General features: G+C 29.4%; 2 protein-coding genes across 2 annotated transcripts in view; one reads left to right on the top strand and one right to left on the bottom strand.

The window, feature by feature from the left end:
• Positions 1–2,966, top strand: part of LOC111631314 (HEAT repeat-containing protein 3-like) — a 37,820-nt gene extending 34,854 nt beyond the window's left edge. The window contains exons 14-15 of the mRNA XM_023375531.1: positions 65–238; positions 2,176–2,966. Coding sequence (XP_023231299.1) covers positions 65–238; positions 2,176–2,286 — 285 coding nt within the window. The 3' untranslated portion in view covers positions 2,287–2,966. The remainder of the gene's footprint in view (positions 1–64; positions 239–2,175) is intronic.
• A 6,888-nt stretch (positions 2,967–9,854) lies between these two features.
• The window catches only part of LOC111631317 (alanine aminotransferase 1-like), a 47,945-nt gene continuing 35,199 nt past the window's right edge, over positions 9,855–22,600 (bottom strand). Inside the window, exons 12-17 of the mRNA XM_023375534.1 lie at positions 20,481–20,631; positions 15,485–15,593; positions 15,331–15,396; positions 13,747–13,902; positions 10,704–10,816; positions 9,855–10,282 (exon numbers count right to left, since the gene is read on the bottom strand). Coding sequence (XP_023231302.1) covers positions 10,192–10,282; positions 10,704–10,816; positions 13,747–13,902; positions 15,331–15,396; positions 15,485–15,593; positions 20,481–20,631 — 686 coding nt within the window. The 3' untranslated portion in view covers positions 9,855–10,191. The remainder of the gene's footprint in view (positions 10,283–10,703; positions 10,817–13,746; positions 13,903–15,330; positions 15,397–15,484; positions 15,594–20,480; positions 20,632–22,600) is intronic.

Here is a 22,600-nt window from a genome sequence, read left to right on the forward strand (position 1 = left end):
TACAGGTTAAAGTTATGTCTATGCAAAAGATTGAGTACGATTAGATTTCTTTTTTCCTTTACAGACTATCGGTCTGTATTTGCTAGAAGTGAGTAGCAAAGATGCAGAACTTCATGTTTCTGCAGAGGCGCTGGATGCTATCTTTGACGTATTTGCTGAAGACGACGTCGATCCCTTAGCCCAACAGATCCAGCTATTAGAGAGACTAAAAAATCTTCTTTCGGCATTAAAAGGAAAAGTAAGTACTTCCTTATTTAAGCGTATTTTGAAAACAATGCTTAACAGCAAGTTACATAATAATTTACTTGATAATTTCTTATTCTAATTGTAAATCTTCATTACGTGTTTGAAATTAAAACTCATTTTATGAATGTATAAAACAATAAAAGTGCCCTTAATATGCTCAGTGGGATTAACATTTTCAAATTCTAAATAATATATCCTGATGCTGACTTAAGCAATAAGAGCCAAAATGACTTTTATTTCAAGATAAATTGATATTAAAATGTTAAAGAATAGAGAAAAGCTGATAGATGATAAATATTGGAAAACTCAAATGACTAGTTATAGTTCTATCATATCATTTATTCTATTAAATATGTAATCGGGCATCTTCAGAAAATTTGTCGATAATTCAGAATTGTCCAATAATAATCAAGCATGCCAGTATTCCATACACATGTAGCTTTTGTGAACCTTTTTGTATACAGTACATACTCGGAAAATAAATATTATATGCATAGAAATCATTATAAGTATGTTTATTAACACTTGCATATCTTCAGTCAATCTTAACACCGTAGTCTTGCAATGTAACATCAGACAGAATGTGTGTAGACAAATGGGAACCATACAGCAGCACATAGTGTCTGCAATATTCAGATAGCATATAACAGGAATGGGCAAGCAAGAGTTCAGTGGGAGCCGAAATGTAGGTTTTGCAAAATGCATGGGAGCCGCAGTTCTGTACTTTTTTATTCTGTACCGCAGTTCTGTACTGCGATTTTATTATATAATATAAATATAATATAAAACAAATATGGAATTTTTTAATAAATATATTTTCACAAAATTGTGGAAATAAAAGTGTAAAAATAATAATAATAATAATAATCAGAAATTAACACTTTCAGCAAGAGCCACATGTAACTCAAAAAGAGCTGCATGCAACTCTCGAAGCCGCATTTGCCCATGTCTGGCATATAACTTATAGAATTTTGTGAAAATATAAAAAATTCCTGATAACCTGGCACTACTATAGTCCCATAAGTGACAAATTAATGAGATTCTACTATACATTTCTCTTTCTTTGGTCTCAACAGTAGAATTTAGATGAAAACAAGAGAAATAGCTATCAGCTTGTCGATGACTTTGTAGATCTCGTCCCTGAAATTTAGAAGTATTTATTTTTCAAAACAGTCAAGTTTGATAATTTTCAATTCTGCTTTGGTATAAAATATGACCACCTATACCTCTTTATCTCCTTCTTTGACATATAATATCCAAACTGTAATGGCATCGATGCCTCGTGTAGAAGCATTCCTGCCAAATTTCAAAATGTTTGGTCCACTGGATCCCAAGATATAAATCAAATTACAGGCCAATGCGCCATAACAAACAGGCCATAATTTATACATGCAGAATTTCATTCCTATCTTTTTGTAAGATTTTTGAATCAGGACATTAAAATGTCGAGAAATGCAAATTGTAGCATGCCAAAATTTGACCAATTAGGATATTTTTCCTGTTACTGTTAATAAGCGGAAAAGTAAAAACGGTAATTCCAGAATTGGCATAAATGGTACTATATATTACCGAGACCTTATTTTGTTTAAGATACAGGCATATATAGATTGCTCGAAACAAGTATTAAAGAACACTAGCACAATTTAATTAAAAACAGAAAAACTATGATATTTAGCTTTACTTTCAATTAGGATTAAGATTAATATGTTAATTAGGTTGTTCTCTACTTACGTCTGATTTTAAATATCCTTGCTTACAACAGTGGAAGAACTTTATATGGCAACAACAATAAATAGGAGACAAGATGGAACTTGCTATGCCTAATTTAAATATTTTTTTGTGATTTCACTTTAATAAAAACAAAATTTCTAAGATAACAAAAAATTTGCCGATAAAGTTTGATTTAAATGAATGAACTTCTTATTTCAGATCAACCTAAAGAAGAAAAATTTGGGCGAACATTTTCCCATAGTTATGACAGCAAAAATGAATCTTATACGTTTCATTAAGTATAAGACGAATTATTACGACAATCGATGAGTTGATTATCTGTATATTTTACATAAAAATAAATTTATTGTTGAATTTTTGTGCATCTGTCTTGATCTGTATGAAAATATTTTGAATGTAGAATTTCATATTATTAGTATAATAATATCGCCGAAATCAAGACATGTTTTATGTTCGACATTAAAGGTCCTGCCTATATAGAAGTGTGGAAGAGGAAGCAGAGTCACGGTCATCATTACTTGCACGTGGGTACACTTCATTGTATCTGTCATCCTATTATATTGAGTGTCCCGTAGGAGTTATGTTGATGATTGTTCATTCTTTTACGGGAATTTATGGCACTGAGTAAGGGGAAATGAAAGTTATTTTGATGTTGACAACCCTCGGTCGGCGTGAAGTTGCCGGAGAAAGTTTAACACGCTGTAGCCAGACTTCCTATGATGGTATACGGCAGTCTGAACATAGCTTTTTAAACTTTTCGATGACTTTATGTCAACTGAGGATTACACAACTCAAATTCTTTCCTCTTGTACTTTACCTGCAAACATCAACATCATAACTCCTACATTGCTAGGTTTGAGACATCCCATATTCATTGTTAATAAGTGCTGAATTCAACTAAAATTTAGAGTATATTAAATATATACAGAATCGGGTTCAAAGTTGTTGTATAAAAAGTTATATGTAGTTAACTGGTTAAATCTCTAAGTTTTATGTCTTCAAAAAGAATATTGAAGCACAACTCCAATATTCTTTTTGAAGACATAAAACTTGGGAGATTTTGCACTTGATAGAATTGTGCTGGAGCACAAATAAATGTGCTACAGCACTATAGTTTCTGCATTATCCATGCTTCCAGTACTGGTAATTAGTCCACATAATCTGGAGTATACTGTATTGTAATTCATTTATCGTAGTGTTTCGGTCAAAATAATAATTATTGATAGATAGTTCAATGGATAAATTTATGCCACATTTGCATACTTCCCATTTTAAATTGATAGTGATCTTTGAATAGCCAGCCCAGTGTATAAAAAACTTCAGAAATTATTTATGTACAGTATTTCTTTGATACAAACAATTTGAAATTGTAGAAGACATTTATTTTTGAAGAATGCATTTCTGTTTAACCTTCAGGCAACTTTAACAAAGTTACGGATTTCTTTGTTTTAATGGAATGTACAAAGTTCGACATTTGAGAAATACGAGATATAATAATTCCATCAGGAAACATGCCATCAACCACAAGGATGCAGAGTTGTTCCCAATGGTCCAGAAATTCTATGTTCATCAACGCCTAACCAACAACATTTCTTCTGGCGCAAATTCTATGACGTCGCATGCATCCACCAATAGACGGCCGCCAAGCCTATTAAACAGTGAACGCAATTCGAAATGAAGAATTTCATCGTAGAATCGTTGTATTAAATCTAAAGATGTCTACCGGAAAGTAGATGAAAACGTTTGTGCAATGGTTTATTTGCTGAGTAACATTGTGAGTAGTTTTTTGTTTATCTTTACTATTGTTTGTCAATATTTTAATCCCCATATCTTCCATCAAGTACAAAGAAATGCATTTTATTCAAAAAGTTACCAAGAGATTAAGAGAAAAGTGCTGATTATATGTTTTAACATAAATTTATTTTTTGATTTCTGATCATTTTTAGGCATCTTGTAAGGGTGTATGAATGTATCTATGTACAACACACACACACAAGGGTAGGCTGTAAAGTGTTTTGCCACCTCTCATTTTTTTTTTTTTTTGTTTTTGAGTAGTGAGAAGTGGATAAAACCAGCTCTGCACTGTCATTTATCTCCCCTCAACTTTGCCTCAGTACCAGTTGAAATAGAATGGGGTTACCATTATTCTATGCATATGTCTAATGCATTTCAGACATATTTTATGCAGTGCAATTTTAGACATATGCATATAATGCATATGTCTAAAATTGCATTGCTGTCAATGGCTGCACACTTTAGAGGTATGAAGTAGTACACGTCAGGAGTTCAATTTGGCACAGAGTATTTGGTGCCCAAATCATGCGCACATAAAGTAAACCAGACTTGTAGGTAGTCAGGGGACCGAGAACCAGGTCAAAAGAAAATACAAAATGCTGAGACTGTTTCTGCAAACAGGCATGAGTGTGAGATTTGTACATGCGTTGCTCGCACTCTCCGAGACATAATCTTGTCCCAAAAATGGCTTCGCTGTTTTACTTGTTGAATTTTTGACTGCTGTAAACATTCTTCCCACTTACATTCATTGTCATATCACATAACCACACACATATATATATATATATATACTGGTATATATAATTAGAGCTAGGACATCTAGTCACTAAAAATCATATAGTTTTTTTTTATAACTACAATGGTGCCTCTTCGTATAATGTATTTAATGGATGTGCACCTGGAACGGATTAAGTGAAAAGTCCGTTATATGTTTTAACATGTATTTCTATGGGAAAATGCATTTCATATAATTCGTTTTGCAGCATAAAATAACCATACTGTACCATAAAAAATGAAAATGGAGCAGTCACCAATTATGCCGGGTAGTCAGATGTTGTGATGAGGAAGTGGAGGATCACTTTATTCACACATCATACAGATACAGACTTTTTACACATTGTAGCAGGTTTCTTTTTATTGTTTTTTAATCTGAGTCGGATTCAGGAGAGGCTATCGGAGCTTGCAGGGTCAACTCCTCTTGTTCCATCCTTTGTTTTTTTGGCAGCTGGCTTCTTGAAAAACATGTCCAAGGTGATTTGTTTCTCTCTCTTCTTCAACACCTATCAGAAATGACAGGCAAGGGTGTCATTGTAGAGATCATTGATCCTGTTGGCCTCAACTGTGTTTGGATAATGAGTGCTGGTAAACTCTTGAACCTGTCCCCATTTGACAAGGAAGTTTTTGTCAACTTTCCTCCTCCTGATAATTTCTTGCTTTGTTTCAATTGAAATCACCTTTCTGCTTTTTTAGAAACCATGATTTGCACAACACTTGAATAGATCTAAATACCCTGCACTGAGGTGATGTACTGTACGTAATAAACAAGGGAGCAAGCCGAATCCCAACGGGAGCTCTGTACTTCAGATATACTAATAATATATTATAAAAATAGCAGATTGTCATTGGCAACGGCAAAAGAGTGGAAACATCATTCGCACTTGTTTGCAGATAGTCCATTGTTCAAGTCACGTAACGGCCAAACAGAAAGTCCATTGTTCGCAGCGTCCGTTATTCGAGGCACCACTGTACATGATTTTTAGTGACTAGATGTCCTAGTTCTAATCACAATAAATGTACCAAAAAAAAAAAAAAAAAGTAAGGGGAGAAGTAAGTCTGAGGGACATACCAAGAGCAGCAAATGCAACAGACTAGTCTCACATTCTGCAGAAAGATTCAGCTGTGAAATAAGAATGTTACAATTCAGAGTTCCCCAAAATTACAAAATGCCAAAAAAGATCAAGAAAAGAATCGGATGAGGGAGAGAGGATGGTGGCACTCATGTGAGCCTGGAATGCCAGGCCTCACATGAGTGCCACCACGACAACAGTACCATTTGTTTTGGGATTTATGTCATTACTGTATACGGTCTATGGCCCAGATCTTGCTTCTAGCAATTTTCACTTGTTTCCTAAATTGAAGGAAGTTGAGACTGCAGATTCGGTTTTGGGTAAAAGAAAAACATTTTTCTATGGGTAGAATTTAGGAAGTTGTTATAAGCATTGGCAGAAATTGAATTGAAATTCTTTCCACATATTCTTCTACAATTTCAATAAGAGTTATAAATAAATCTCTCTCTGTTCTTTTGGTGGAGGCAAAATTTAAGTTAAATGAAAAATTAAATGTATCTTAAACCTTAAGTCCACCCTCTTATATTTTCAAATGTATAGGTAATAGAAATCTTACCTTATCTTAATATCTTAAAATCTTATCTTTTCTATTCTATAGAAAAGATAATTTATGGCGAACTGATTTTCAAAAATTATCGACTTTACATGGAATATGAAACATCAGTATGTATGTTACTGCAAAAGCTCAAAAGTCGTTAATCTGCAGACTAGGGTGATCCGTTAAAGTTGTGAAAATTGTTCCATTTCTCAAATTACCTAGATAATGTGCAGAGTATCTAGGTATCTGCTATGAAATTCACTTTACCAAGTGTCTAGTAGGTAATGTGCAATTGGTTTTTGCGACAAGCACACCTATTTGTGGTACATTTATTGATATTTGTGGCAAAGATCTTATTTTCAAAGTGTCACCAATCTTTAGACTGCACTAATAAGTAAGCACAATTGGATAATATTACTTATGGTGAGTAAAATGGTGGCTCATCTCTGATTCCAGCAAAGAGAAGAAAGGAAACAGTGGGGATGCACGTTCAAACCTAACCTAACCTAACCTAACCTATTGTAATAATTTGGTTGGTAATAATTATGGTAATTTATTAGAATAGGTTAGGTTAGGTTAGAACGTGCGTCCCCACTGTTTCCTTTCTTCTCTTTGCTGGAATCAGAGATGAGCTGCCATTTTACTCACCATAGGTAACATTAACTGCACAAATATATCATGAGATCACCAGAAAAAGTATGATAACTTTTATTATTTTTCGTCTCCAGTCCAAAAGTAGGGTATCGTTGAAGTCGTCTCAGTCCCCTCAGTTCAGATAGATACGCAAAGTCCCGAAATTCCATAGGTGGTTATCTATATAATAATTTCCCTAATTGTATTAATATTTTAAATCGTTTGATTTTTTGTATGTTTTTTAATTGGTTGATGATTGATTCTATCAACTAATTTGTTGATTGTTTGATTGTATTACTTGATTCTTTAGATATCAAAGATTAAATAAAGAACATTATGTTAATTTAAGTGTACAGAAACGTTGCTGTTGTTCCAGCAAAGATCTTATTTTCACTTTACCGAGTGCCTAGCAGGTAATTTGCAGATTACTTAGATAATCTGCACATTATCTAGGTAATTTGAGAAATAGAACAATTTTAGCAACTTTAATGGATCACCCTAGTTAATCTGCAGATTAGCTAGGTAATGTACACATTAACGACTTTCAAGCTTTAGCGGTAACATGTATATTAAATTCACTTGATTAAAAAATAAAATATACTGTTAGATAGAGTAAAAACGAAAACTAAATTCTGATATCTGCCTGAAAAACTTTTCAGAAACAATTTCCAATTTTTAATTATTTTCAGTTTGTAACTTTTCATGCAATTTCATTTCATGACTTTTTTTCAGGTCTTCTGTAGGTTTAGCCAGGCCCACGATGGGGGCAGCTGGATGTCTAAGACAGAGCCCGACAGCGGGTCTTTCGAGACCTCGTATGGGGCCTTTCTCCAGGCAGAGGGGGTAAATCGCCGGCTCCTCCCCGGTTAAAAAAATTCCAGTGGTTTTTACCACCCGGATGCTGTCTCTGGTCCACAAAATAGTATGCTGATACCTACCTTAACTGCTTGAACCATCTGGTCAGTAAACTAAAGATGTTATAGAATCCATTTAGAACAAAATTAGACTAAAATTAGCAATAATAAAATTTAATTTTATAATGTAATCTTGCAAGAAATAAATGAATACAAGATTCCAAAATAGCTTTTCCAGGCTTAAATGTATACCATGATTCAAAAGGATCTTGTTTGCAGGGGATTGATATTGGCAGATTTGTATTTTCATAGATAGGAATAGTTAGAATGGACAAGGATAATTCTGACTATTAATGCATAGGCTGACCATTTTTTATTATGTCATAATGAATACACCTAATGGATCCTTTGACTGTTTAACATGTTAGGTTTTTCATTAAAAAAGGAAACTAACTTTGCAATCTTCTCTAATAATATATATTGAAGTAACTAGTCTATTCACTTTTTTATTATCAGATCCTCTTCCATATACTTTATCTGCATTGGATAATGAAGCTATTGATGGATAACAGTAAAAATGTTCTATTTTATAAGCTTTTAAGTAGCAAAATATGGACTACATTATTTAAGTGTTTCAGTCTAGATTTCTACAGCTACATGGTTGCATAGCAACCATTGTTAGCAAAAATTTAAAAAACAATATTTTTGTTTGTAAATTGAGAATTGTCTTTAAAAGCACTTGGCAAACACTACAGCTGTTGGAATACCACATAAATTTGATTATTGAGCTGTAATTTGAAAAAATTGTGGACCCATAAATTTCCATCTGTCTGTCTTTCCCCAAGTTAGATATATGAAATACAAGACCAGTTATCGAAACCTTATGGGTGGGAGGCCCCAATCAACTGTATACAAACTTACGATGCAAACTGAAAGTCGCATTATATCAATTCAAAATTTCCCAATTAACAATAGAGTTGTGCCGATTGTCTAACAAAAAGTATGTTGTACAGTACATGGGTAAGACATTACTAATTTGAGGTGGAGATCATATATTATAAATAAAAATATGATTAAAAATTGAAGCCAGGCATTGTGACAATGTCTACACAACATAACATAACCTACAGTAAAATAAAAATATCAATATATATAACATTAACAAGCTATTCATAATAAAAGTAAATATTACATATAAATTGCTTGTTTATGTTGTGTTATGTAAATTATTTTTAGATGATTCATTTCATAGTAAAATGATCAATATGAGATGAAACGTCCAATCTTGAAAGATTTGGAATTTGATCTGAATGAATATTAAATTAGAATTTTTCAAAAATAATACTTCAGAAGACAGTTAAATTTTATATTATTTTGAAAATACAAAAATCAAAAGACAGGATGGAATGTAATTATTTAATTTCAAAATATACATCTGTAAATTGTAACATATATTTAATTTTGCTTTAACAATTAGAATAACATATCTTTTCTACACTATAATGTACTTACACTACACTATAATATACTTTTCTACACTATACTAGCACATGCATTTATTTAATTCAGTAGAACATTTCTCTTTAAATGGAAACTTTCATTCCCTCTGAAAATTGTGCCATCAATTTTTGACATAAATATTATACCGAAAAGACAGTCTTTTTTAAGACTGGTTAACGACAATATATTAATAAATTATACAACATATAACTCTGTCTAAATAATATGGAAGCATCAGATATGTGTATTTGTGTTGTAAATTTGAGCATTCCTATCACTCACATAAACATTCCAAAACGTACATGAAAACACATAATTGACATTATAACTTACATTTTACACTCGTGACTCCACAGTTAGTACTTTTTCTCTACACATCCAAGGCACTAAGGCTACGACAATATTTGATCTCTTTATTATATTTACACTCGATGTATACATTTCTGTTAACATGGACCGATAATTTATTCAATATTAAACTATCTGTTTCTTATTTAGCATGTAAGAATTGTGGTCCCAATAATAAATGAAAGTATGAAGATTAACGCTTAAATCACTTTATATAAGACTAAAAAAATTGTTTTAAAATATTGTATAGAATATAAACATTTTAAATAATAGTAAATTTTTTTGTTCAAACTTTCATTATTTTACTTTAAAAAAAACATTTGATAAAAAAAAATGACAAAAATAGTTTGGACAATTTGGTCAATTAAAAGATTTTTATAACAAATTAACTTATAAATGCATATTTTGCTTAATTCATTATAATCCCCAAAACATTTACAATCAAATATATTTTAAATTTTGATGAAATTATATTTATAAAATCATTAGCATAATGGGAATGATATTAATATATGGAATGAATATTGCCAATTTTTGTGAGATTTGTGAAGTTTGTGTCCAAACTATTTTCTTTCATTTGTATAAAGACATGAAATTATTCAAATAAGAAGACTGTGATGTGTGACAATACGTAAATTTGTTGCTGATATAGGTGTAGAGCTTCTCTTTATCCATTTATATTTCAGAGAGATCAAAATACTTACTTATACATTTTTAAAAACTTTTCATGAAATTCTTTGAAACGTTTCATCATAATTTTCAATTTATCTGGTTGAGGCAATATTGTTGTCCTAAAATGTTATAAAATTAAACAATTCATATAATTAAATTGTTTATTTCCATACATGTAATAATTATGTATTTTGTTTTGGGAATATATAATTACTATGTAAAAATTTAATTTCAATATTCAATATAACAATCCAAATTGTCCAGATTTCATTATCTGAAAATTTGGATAATTTTTATAAACAGTTTATTCATCTAGTTTAATATGGCTAGTATTTTTTCTTTGTTAAATTTATAAAACATTTATAATTCTTATAAAACATGATATATAATCTGCTAAGTATATTAGTTCCTTAATTATAATCTATTTTTGATGAAAAAATTTATTATGGTAATGCCACAATCTACATTTGATTAATGTGAATCAAATATTTTAAAGTTTTCATTAAAATTGATTTCATTTGTATTAAATATTTAATTTACCTGAAATGATAAGTTCCCGGTCTCTGTCCAAATCCGCTTCCCGGTACGATACAAATACCAGTATTTTCCAATAATTGCATTGCGTAGAAAAAATCTGGTTCTTGATTAAGTGACTACAATATGAAATATCAAAATTTTATTTAATTTGTAAACAATTTTTTTATTGAAAATATTAAAATTCTTAATTCATTCTACTACTATTCTGATGAATCCAAAGCAATTTGTATCAATTTCATTTTTGGAAATGATGAAACTCTGTGCAAATTCTATAGTGCTAGATCATTACTAATCAAGTTGGATTTATTATTGAACTAAAGTTAGATTATTAAATTAAATACAAGATAGCAATTAATCATTAGAATTTTTTGGAAGAAGAAACTGATTCAGAACAGGACTTGAACTTGCAATTCCTGTTTATCATGCAGATACATTGCCAATTATGCTATTCAACCCAGTCTGATCTTTGTTTGTAGACTAAATTAAATTAGTTTTGTGGCCTGTATGGTTATATCTGTTTACCTTCAGTCCAAATTACATAAAATTTGTATATTTATTTAGCTAAAATGTAGCCCAATAATAAATCCAGCTTAATTATTTGATTAGTAATATTTAAATGTATATACTGTATTTCATGTAGCATTTGCTTAGAAAGTTGTCTTGAAAATATGCACAATCAGGTAAATTACCATCTACCATTATAATGTTAGCAAGCAATAATATAATTTGGTGGTGGTCTTGGTCTATGTTAAAAAAAATACTACTCAATTATACTCATCAATATTATAATTTAAACAGAACATCTCAGATAATTCGAAGATTATATTATAGATGGGTCTTTATTTGGCAATAAAGAAACTTTGATGTGATTCAATCAAATAAATTTAGAAAAATTATTACAGGAACTATTTTTATTACAGTCCTGAAAGATGATGCATTTTCAAACACTATGAAAAATGCTTAAGTTTCAAATAAGAAATTAAGAATAAGTTGTCATTAAAATAAATATTTGTCTTTCTCCTCCACAATCTTCTTCATTACTACTACAATAAGAGTTCTGCATTTTACTTTCCTGGCTCTGCCGTATTTTCCCTCTGTTATATATAACAATCAATCAAAAAATGACACCCAAGATTTTTACATTTTTAGACTCGGGACCTTGAAATGTTGAGAAATGCAAAATATTCAGGGAATTCTCTCTCTCTCTTTGTGTGTGGGGAGAGCATGATTTTGTTCACCCTCTTTGAAAAATTTTTGAAAATTTGCAGAGAGGTTTGTGTATTAGGGGGATTTATGTTATGAAATTTTGGTAGTTAAAGGTCGACATGGAAGGGATAAAGGGGATCATTTGTCGTTGATGTTTACATACCAAATAATTGTTTTGCAATTATTCTGCACAATGTAATGTTTAATCTTCTTCATTGTTTAAAAACTAAGTGATAGAGACAAAAAATATAAATCATAGTAAATGAAAAAAATTAATTAATAGCTTAATTTTGTTATTACAAATTATAGACAATTCAATAATTTGTAGATACTGAAAATGAAAAAACTACAGTTTATGATATCCAACTCATTCAATACAATTCCCTCACATTGTTTATACTGTATGGTGGTAGTTTAACAATAATTATTCTAATTTAGTTTTAAAATTTGACAAGGTCCTCAATTTTAAAACTTATCAGAGATACCAAAGTATCACAAAATATTTTCTCCTTGCTCAAGGATTACTTAAAAGACAGAACAGCTGAGCTTAAATTGGACTTTCTTAAAAAAAAAAAAAAAAAAAAAACTGTTTCTTAAATAAAGGCTGTCCTCAAGATTCAGTAACTGGACCCTACTCTGGAATGTTATAAATGACTTGTTAATTAAATATCAGACAGCTTATTTTATAACTGATGAACAGAAACAATATCATTAAAAAATAAAATTTGACAAGTTGTTAATAATTAATTATTAAAATCCAAACATTTTTAGTCTTTGCCCATATGATGCAACACTTGGAATGGATGAAGCATTGTATTGGTGAGGATAGCTAAATTGGATCACGGTAGAGGTAGAAATATGATGGTCGTGCCAGTGGTCTGTTTCGTCATGAGATGGTCATAACCTGGGATATGCAACAATTCTTGAAAAATTGCTGTGCAACTTTTTCTGGAATTTTCATTCAAATACTTATGACATTGAGTTAAGTTTACCTCTTAAATATTTTCTATTACTAATATCGGTCTAATAAAAATGATATAATAGAATTAGTGACAGAAATAAAATGCTTGAAATTAAAGGTTGCTAATTATGTCACATTATATCAAATCTAAGACATACAAAACCTGAAAAATAGTTCATCTTACATTTAAGTTGATATTGATTTAACATTTTATTTTTCCTAACAGATGCACAAAATAAAGGGGAAAGTCTATTGCTTGAATGAATTGAAGGGTGTACAAGGTGTGGTGCATTGTCATCTTCAGATAAGATACAGAACATCGCACTTTGTACATCTATCACCATCCTTTCTAATTTAATTTTTATTGAAAGTATTGTGTAAAAGTGGAATTTAAAGGTGTTATGAATATTTGTTTGATTTTTGAAATGAGGGTAATTTCATATCTTACAGGTTATTACTGGAGAGAGTACTTCTGGTGTAGTTTCACTGATTATACTGTATTCATATTTTACTTCATATAGGCTGCATTTTTATCATATTATTTGATATGATTTAGTAAGCTGAATTTTCAGTTGGGAAATGTTCAAAAATTTCTCCCATATAAATTAATGATGAAGATTTCACAGGGATGATCTACTTTTGGATAGTAGGGGTATCTGTATTATCAATATCTTATTCAATGTAAATGTTTGAAAAAGAATGTTAAGTAGACAATATTATATAAATTATATGGATAAGTCACAGATGTTTCTGATATATTAATTACATAACATTATTTTTTCATATTTTGAAAATATTTAAATTAGTACAATCATCAAATTATAATCAAATTATTTAACTTAATTAATAACTTTATGATTAATTAGATAAAATAATTACCTTAGCTTTTTGAATTGCTTTTTCTGGCAAAAACAGTTGAGGAAATGCATACATAGCTCCTGCAACTTCATTGCATTTAATACCTTCAATACTATTAAAAGTGTTTGCTACTAATTTTGCTCTTTCCTTTAAAGAATTCAGAATAGCAGTTTTTTCCTACAATTAGTTAAAGGTTTCAGTTTTATTTCTTTAATATGATTTGTATTAAAGATAAAAATAAATTTTCTATACATATTAATAATTGAGGGGCTTGGTGGAAAAATGGCAACATTAGGAAATTTTTCAGAAAAAGGAGGATTTGTGTTTCAATTCACCAACACTTTATTAACTAACATAAGCCATGGGGCATGCAACTAAACTATGAAAGTTTCTTAGAAGATTGATTGATGATGTACAAATCCAAATCTGTTAATAATTCTTCTGTAGTGTTGTAGGATATGCCATTTTTCCACTAAGCACTTCGATCATATGGCATATGAGAAAAACAATAAGTCGCTGTATTAATTTAATACTAAATCTATACGATTTTTTGAATGGCTGTTTTCTAATGAGAGAAACAGGAATGAATTACCTATATTGCTATGACCTATTATCAAATATAATCAAATTGTATCTACACAATAGTCTATAGGTCACATTAATAGTAATGGCAATAAAAGATTTCTTAAAAACATTTTTTTATGCCATCGTAAATGACAAAATAAAATCATTTTGTTGTGACACGTGGAAATCAATTTTATATGAGATGTCTATAAAAAATTTTAAAGGATAGAAGCATATTGAAATATGAGAACAGTGATATAAGATTCAATCAATAAATTCAAAAGTAAACTGAATGTATATTATTGTGACATTAACGTTATACCAGGCTGGCAATTTTTAACTATCTTTTAAATGAAAAAATCATGTGACTTCCACCAGACAAGAAGTTTGTATATAGTTAATTGGGGTCTCTGCCCATTAAGCTTTCCATACGTGGTCACGATTTTCATCTATCTAACTCTGTTCTCGAGATTTCAAAGGATGGATGACAGTGGAAATATATAGATCTGCAATCTGAAAATTGCAGTCCAATTGAAATGAAAAATAATCTAATTCAAATTTATTAATTAATTTAATTAATGTTTGATAAATAATAATTATACAGTTTTGTATAATATTGAAGTATAATCAATATTAATATTAAAACAAATTAATAATATATAATTTAATAAAAATTTCCAAATCAGTTATAAATATGTCCACAATTTAATATTTATCTTAATTAATTTTTGGAAATGGCTATCAATGATATAATTTATTATTGAAAATGAAAGAAGAGACATGCATTCTTAGAAATTTTAATGAATACAAAATGTATAATGCTAGAAAAAATCAACTATTATAGCTGAATACTTTCACGAAATATTCAATTATTAGATAGTGAGAACAGCCTAAAAATAAATTTATCCAGCCATTCATTTCAATTAATGAACTTTGAAACTTAGTAATTTCCTTCAGGGAAGTTAATTTTCATATGCAAATTCTGTTAATAATATAAGTGCAAAATCTTTAATTAATATAAGAACAGTTTTAGTTAATTACCTTGATAAATAATTCATAGGAAGGTTCTCCCTTTTGAGGAGGATTTACTACACAATCCATAGTTGCCTAAATAAACAATTTTGTAACATAATAAGTAACATTATATTTGGGAGTATAATTATGCATTATTTAAAGTATAACAAAATGAAATTACCTGTCCTAAAACACTGGAGCACAGACGAGCTGATATTAATTTAAGTAACATTGCTTTGACATCAGGATCCAAATTTATTATTTCACAGTACCCACCTCTTAGTCCACATCTAATTTTAAGTAATAATTTATAATTTTAGTTGTTTAACAGGTTATTAAGCTAAAATATATTAATATATTATTTAAAGCTATTTGTTACCTTAACCAATCTTACATATTTTATAATATTCTCCATTAAATTCTGCTATTAATGTATGAACAAAGGCATTAAACACAAATATTAAATATTTGTATGCAATTTCATTTTATAAACAACCTCAAAAATTAAAGATATTCTAATTATCTGCAAAACATATGAAAAAGAACTATGGACATCTATGTTGTAGGTTTGTGTCCCCAATAAAGGTTAATATAACTTTTCTTCTTAGGATTATATACAGGAAAACTGCATTATAATGCTTATAATAAATTCTGACTATCATAGTTCTAAACTGAAAATGTCATTCCTAATGCCATTAAATATGATTTCTCTGTAGAAAGCATTTGATTAACATTCATAAGATTTCCATTTGCAAGATACATTTATAAACTGAGAATGCTGCAGCAATGCATTGATTATTAAACATTTTGGGAAGAATAGTAAAACACATAAAATTTATTATTATTTATTATAATGGAAAACCCCATAAACAATACACATAGAGAATGTGTACTAGGTCTTTAAGAACTATCATTTATAATTGAAATAAAGTTTATTATAGATATAATGGTTTTTCAAATAGTTTAAATATTAAAATTTTCTACAAAATTACCAAATAATAATTTCATTAGTTATTCTTCTCAAACAAATTTTATTAAAATATGGACATGTTTCAATTAGTGGATTATTATATTATATGAGAATCTGGAGTTAAGGGATTTATTTTAACAAAATAAAATAATAGATAATTAAAAATTATTTTGATTGTTAGAAAAATTTTCTAATTAAGTAAAAAGGGGAACTTTCTTTTAGTGATGAAGAGAGAACAGTTTGCACTCAAACTATCAGTTTCAGAGGAATTAATATCTCATTCTTCTATCCACAAGACCACCTGATTTCCGCCATGCATCAGAAGCATGGTGTGATTTTCCAACAATGCTATTGGATGGAATACAGCATAAAAGGTGAGAGGCCACCTTCCAAATTGTTCTTGTATTGGCGTTTTTGTTTTTGACACCCTTGTTGTGGCATTCTTCCCTGATGCTTTAGCCAATGTTCTCATCCTTCTCCTAGTTCATCAGCTCTACTCATCTAAAGGATTCTCCATCATAGGTAATATAATTATGTTATGTAAACTCTCTCTTGCCAGGATAGATTTAATGTATTAGGATTAAAGATCCTCCTTTGTATAATTGTTGAACCCAATCATGTTATTCTTGTATATTTTAAGATATTTCATTTATGTATAATCCCATATGATAAATATAGTTAGGCATTAAATCCAACTTATTAGAATATAACTCCATCGTTGGCCCACATAATGCATGTATCCCATGTTATTTAATATTTAAAGTAAACCTTCCTAAAATTTCAATTATTTCTCTTTCGAGTGGCTAAATATGTTTAGAAACAATTTATTTGCAAGTTAGAACACAAAATTGTTATATCCTACCTAACTGTTGTCTGGAATCTTTACGATAATTGGTGAGAGTTGAAAGGTATTTGTGTACTTATCAACTTTCTATGGTCATCCTCAGTGAGACAGAAGGTATATTGGAACAGATTCCATTTCCACAATATCAAATATGGTAATATCCACTTATTGTTTTCAGTATTGGGGACTCTCAAAGTGATTACAATAAGCAGTATTTACAATAAGCAGGTTTTGTGTAGGTTATGCAAATTGAATGCACATCAATTACAATATTTAATTATTCAAAGAAGAAATAATATAATATATTAAAAAATTTCAAATAAATAAAATAATGTATGAAGGAAAATTAAAAATTCTTTTCCAACTGTGTTTTTCTTGAAATATGGCTGTTATTTCAGAATTTGAAAAATAGGGTATGAACTATGCTTTAAATGTCTATTTTTCCACATGGTTTCTAAGACAATTCTATAAGAGTGGTATTCAAGTGTTCAGATATCACTTCATAGAATATGTCTGACTACTTATGTATCATCAAAATAAAAGACAATATATACGTAGATGTATATAGTGTGTCTTTTATTTTGACGATCCAGTTCCCTAGATTGCATATTGATAATAATTAGATTTGCAGAATTGGCCTATGATATCTGGATACTGAAATTCATAATGGCTTAAGTTGAGTTTTGATCACCCCTGAAAATTGCTGAAGTGCAGTGAATCCCAAACCAAGATCCCTCAGGGAAGTATGCTTTATATCTCAGCTGGTAATATATACTTTTAATAAGAACCTTCCAATGAGTATCAAAATCCATATATACTTGTTATTAAGAGTGAGGTTTATTCACAAATAATGTGGTGCTCTATTCAGATGCAATCACACAAGGAGTAAGGTTACTAACTGTTTTAGAAGTTTTTATTGCTGTCAATTTCTCAAAGATGCATTTCTGGTCGAGCTCCTCAACAGTTTAAAATGCTGGTCTGGAAATTCTGTCAAACTGATGAGAAGCTCAGCCCAAAATGCAACTTTAAGAAACTGACAGTGATAAAAACTTCTAAAACAGTTAGTAGCTTTATTCCTTGTGTGATTGCATCCAAATGGACTGCCACATTATTTTTAATGGGTTGTTTAATAATTTGAATTGCATAAATTAAAAACAAGGATTATTTTAAAAAATTTTCATGACAAAATAAAATTATAGTTTCACTTATAGTCCCTGCAAAATAATTAACATTTTAACATGTTAAACTAGTTTAAACATTAATTATCATCAGGAGTATATGGCTTGCATGAAAGTTGAATTATTCATTTTATTACTTTTGTAAGTTCAGACCAATGAAAATTGCAAACTTTTTGATTAAAAAAAATATAAAAACAAAACACACAAGACTGATCATTATTTGTAGAGAATGTTTAACAGATTAGAAATGTTTGTTGGATTCACGATTCTTTAAATAACTACACCTAAGTTACACCATATATTAAGCATGAACATCTAATCCTACTGGCAAATAAAGCAATGATTTTAAGTATGTTAACTGTTGTGGAGATAGTACTAACATTACCAGTGTTTAATCCTATTATCCATAAACTTTTTTGTCTAAAAGTGTGAGTGGTAAATCTGCATATTCAAAATCTCAGTGTGCAGCCAGCAAACTGCAAGCATCTTTTTTGGTGCTCAATACACCAGCAAATAAGATGGCAGCCACCATGAGGCTTGTAAGAGCTCTATTTTGCATTGACAATTTTGAATTTACAGTAATTTATTTGTTGATGAATAAACCCAGAATAAATTAATACTCAGTTAGTATGTTAATAGAATATTTTAATATACTAGTATATTTACCTAAGATATCACACTTTAATAACTAAAAAAATTGTGATCTTTTGATTGATTTAATTATTTAAAACTCCTATGGAAATTTTAAATATCTTTATCTCTATTTCTCTTTTTCATTAATCTATTCTAATTAAAGAAGTTCAAAAATCATTTAACATAACATGGAAGTCCACATCATTTGCCATTTTTATTGTTTTTCTCCCCTGAAATATCCGGCAGTTGCATCACTTCCAGCAGCATCTCGCTGGATTGATGCTGAGATTTTGAATATGCAGAATGTAAAAATAATTCATTGCTTTACTAACTCTTCTTTTATTCACCAAACTATAAACCACTCACATATCCTAGGTTCAGAACAGGAAATGTTTTATTAACTTCATCATATTTCTGACATTAATGATAGCAATATGCATTTCAGGTTTTCTTGGAAGAGTTCATCATAGGTTTTATGAAAAAGTTAATATTGTTCTAAGCATGAGGTTCATGACAGATTTATAGCTTGATAAATAAAAAGACAAGTTTCAGTCATTGTCAGATAATTTATATATAATGAAAGGACTAACATTGATCATTCATCACATGATTTTTTTAAAAATCTATTATTAAATCAAAATGTTCCTTCAAACAGTAGAAATAAATCATTGTCTCATGAACAGATAGTTGAAGATACAAATTCCTGGCAATTGATATTGTCAAGTACATGCAAGTGATATTTGGTTTTTAAAACGTAGAATGTTTTTAGAATAAATCATAGAATTGAAATATGGCCAAGTGAAAGAGTTGATAAAAAGAATGTTTGAAGAAAAGTTCATTTAAGAATAGAGATTTTGTCATTTGCATGCTAACTTCAGAAAGTTGGATTGATTAAACTTTAAATCACCTATCAATTTTGGAAAAGTTGAAGAAATGGTCAAGCATTCAATTTAGGCATAGAAAATTGTTTCTGAAATTCAAGAAGAGTCAAAACTTAGTCATGTCTTTAATTAAAGTTATGATTTGACATAATATTGTGCACCTAATGTAAAACTGTTTTTATTTCTGGAGAGATGTCAGGATAACAACGTTAACTGTTCATATTCAAAGAGTGTACATAAATTGCAAATAAACTTTTGTTTATTCTTCATACATAAACTGGAGTATGAGTTTGAATGAACCTGGGAATTCTGCAAAATTGAATGAATAATGGTAATGAGGAACAAAAAATTGCTTATGTATGAAACTAACATAATTCCACAATCAACAGTAGGTTAGATTTTTTTCCAAGATTTTGTAGTAATCACAAAATGTGTTTGATCTAGGAAAGTGCCTGTCTATACATTACAATTTTTTCATTGATAAATAGTTTTATATCCTTTGCATGGTCCTGGATAGTCAACATTTCACAAAACTTGAAGCATTTCAGAATGCTGTTCATCCAACAAAATTACTTCATCAGCACTTGAGAAATAAGGAGCAAACTTACAGAAAAAAAAGGAGTTTGGAAACAAATTGATAAATTGTTTTGCAAAAATAAAAAAATTATTATATCTTGACTTTAATATCCATGTATATGTATATTTTTACATTGTTTAAAACTGATTTCAAATCAGTACTTACCTCATCAGCCAAAATGAAAAGTTTTTCTTCATATGCAAATTTTATAATTTTTTCAATATTCTCTCTTGTTAAAACTGAACCTATTATTATGAAAAGAATGAGTGAGTAAATTAATTTTTATAATTACTGCAGAAATTACTAAAATTAATCGTTTATTGCTGCAACTAAATATTATTTATTACTTAAATTAACCTATTATGTTTTTTATTTTAAACAGCTTATATATGTTAATATATCATTATACACTGCTGTCCAAAATTAAAGCAACAAACAAAACTTGTGTAAAAAATCAAAACCATTAAACAGGAGTAGCTGAAATGTATGTCATATGTAAATAAGCAAAGTGCCCTCCTATTACACAAGTGTCATGCAAATAATGGCAGTGCACCAAATGCATTATGTCATAGTGAAATTGTTTCTGACAAGCAATCATCTGCTAGGACCACTAACAGTTAGGAAGTGTTCCTGATACATTTGTTGCTTATTAGACATGTTTCAGAGAAGGCATTTGACTGATTCATCGCATTGAAGGACCATTCATTTCTCCTTTTCTTCCATGTACATTTGTGTATATTGCTTTAATCTTGACATAAGTGTAGATACTAGTTAGTATAAAGGCATTGTGAAAATTAAAAATATATTTTATCATACAGGATGATTACAGTTAAAATACTCATATATGAAAACAGTGTTGAAATAACAAATCTTGTTTGTTGTTTCAGAATGCGGAAGGGATTTCTATAGGGAAAAAATTTAGTTTCAAAATTTACTAATACAGGACTTATGATTCTGACAGCAGAATTTGCTCATAGAATAAATACATGTTTTTGCAATTCAGTGAGCCAATTGTCTCATTACTTTTTGTTGATTCTTTCACAGATAAGCAAATTTTAGCTTTGTGAATATGCAAAATAACTTGTATATAGCACTTCTATTGTAATTAGAACAACACATTAAAAAATGTAGTAATAAAAATAGTAATAATATAAAGTAAATGCCCATTTTACAACTAGTTGCTTTACAAGTATCTAAAGATATGACTGTATGAAATAAATGGCATTAAATGTGTTTTATAATCATCATTTTCAATATATGCTGATTGTTAAAATTGAGATTTTGCTCTTGAAATGTAATTTTATGACCAGAGTTTATAGTATATAAGATGATTTGAATAATGATAGTTTTCCTGGAACCAATTAGTTCATAAAAATGGAGCTTTACTGTATTTAGACAATGCTATCAACTTTTACATGTAATAAATTTATGTCATTCATACTGTTTTAAAAATTTTAATTATTACCAATTAATTTAAATTTTTGACTAAGACCAAAAATTAAATAATTTTATAATCATGACTGATATTTTAAATATTCTTTAAATATGTTAATTTGCTAAATTCTTTTATCAGATAACTAAAAAAGTTTATGCAGTTTTTCTAAGACAAAACCAAAACATCATAAAAATAAACACCATCACAATTAAGAAGTCTTTCCAATCAGAAACAAATTTATAAATTTCACTTTTATAAAATTGTGTCTTTAAAAGTAAAATTCTCATTTAACTCCTTTTCTCTTCATTTTGAAATTGCTAGTTTTGAATATAATTGCCAAGTGACAAGAAAATGTGAAAATCGTATGGTAATAGGTCTAGTGAATAGGGTGGGTGGGGTAGAATTTCCCAAGAATGGCTGTGAAGCTTTTCCTGGGTCACTCTTGAAGTGTGAGAAACAACAATACCTTTGCAATTAATCAGCACCAGTATTTTTGGAAAAGCTTCTTATGCCTTCATTGCAGCTGAGAAGAGTAAACTTTCCTTGCGATTATTTGGTTTGATGATAAGAGCTCATAACAAACAATACCTGTTATAGTCCATCAAACAACGAAATCTGTTGATGAAGTGCAGATTTTGATACAGCAGGCACAAATTTCCTGGAAGGTAGCTGATGATAATGTGAGATCCAGGATTTTAAGGATATATTAATACGTTTTCAAGAAAATTTTTATATAACATTCAAGAAAAATTTTATATAACAACTGCTGATCACATGAT

Source organism: Centruroides sculpturatus, unplaced genomic scaffold, assembly GCF_000671375.1.
Source record: "Centruroides sculpturatus isolate CEXI.00-Female unplaced genomic scaffold, Cexi_2.0 scaffold293, whole genome shotgun sequence".
In the NCBI taxonomy this organism is placed as follows: Eukaryota; Metazoa; Arthropoda; class Arachnida; order Scorpiones; family Buthidae; genus Centruroides; species Centruroides sculpturatus.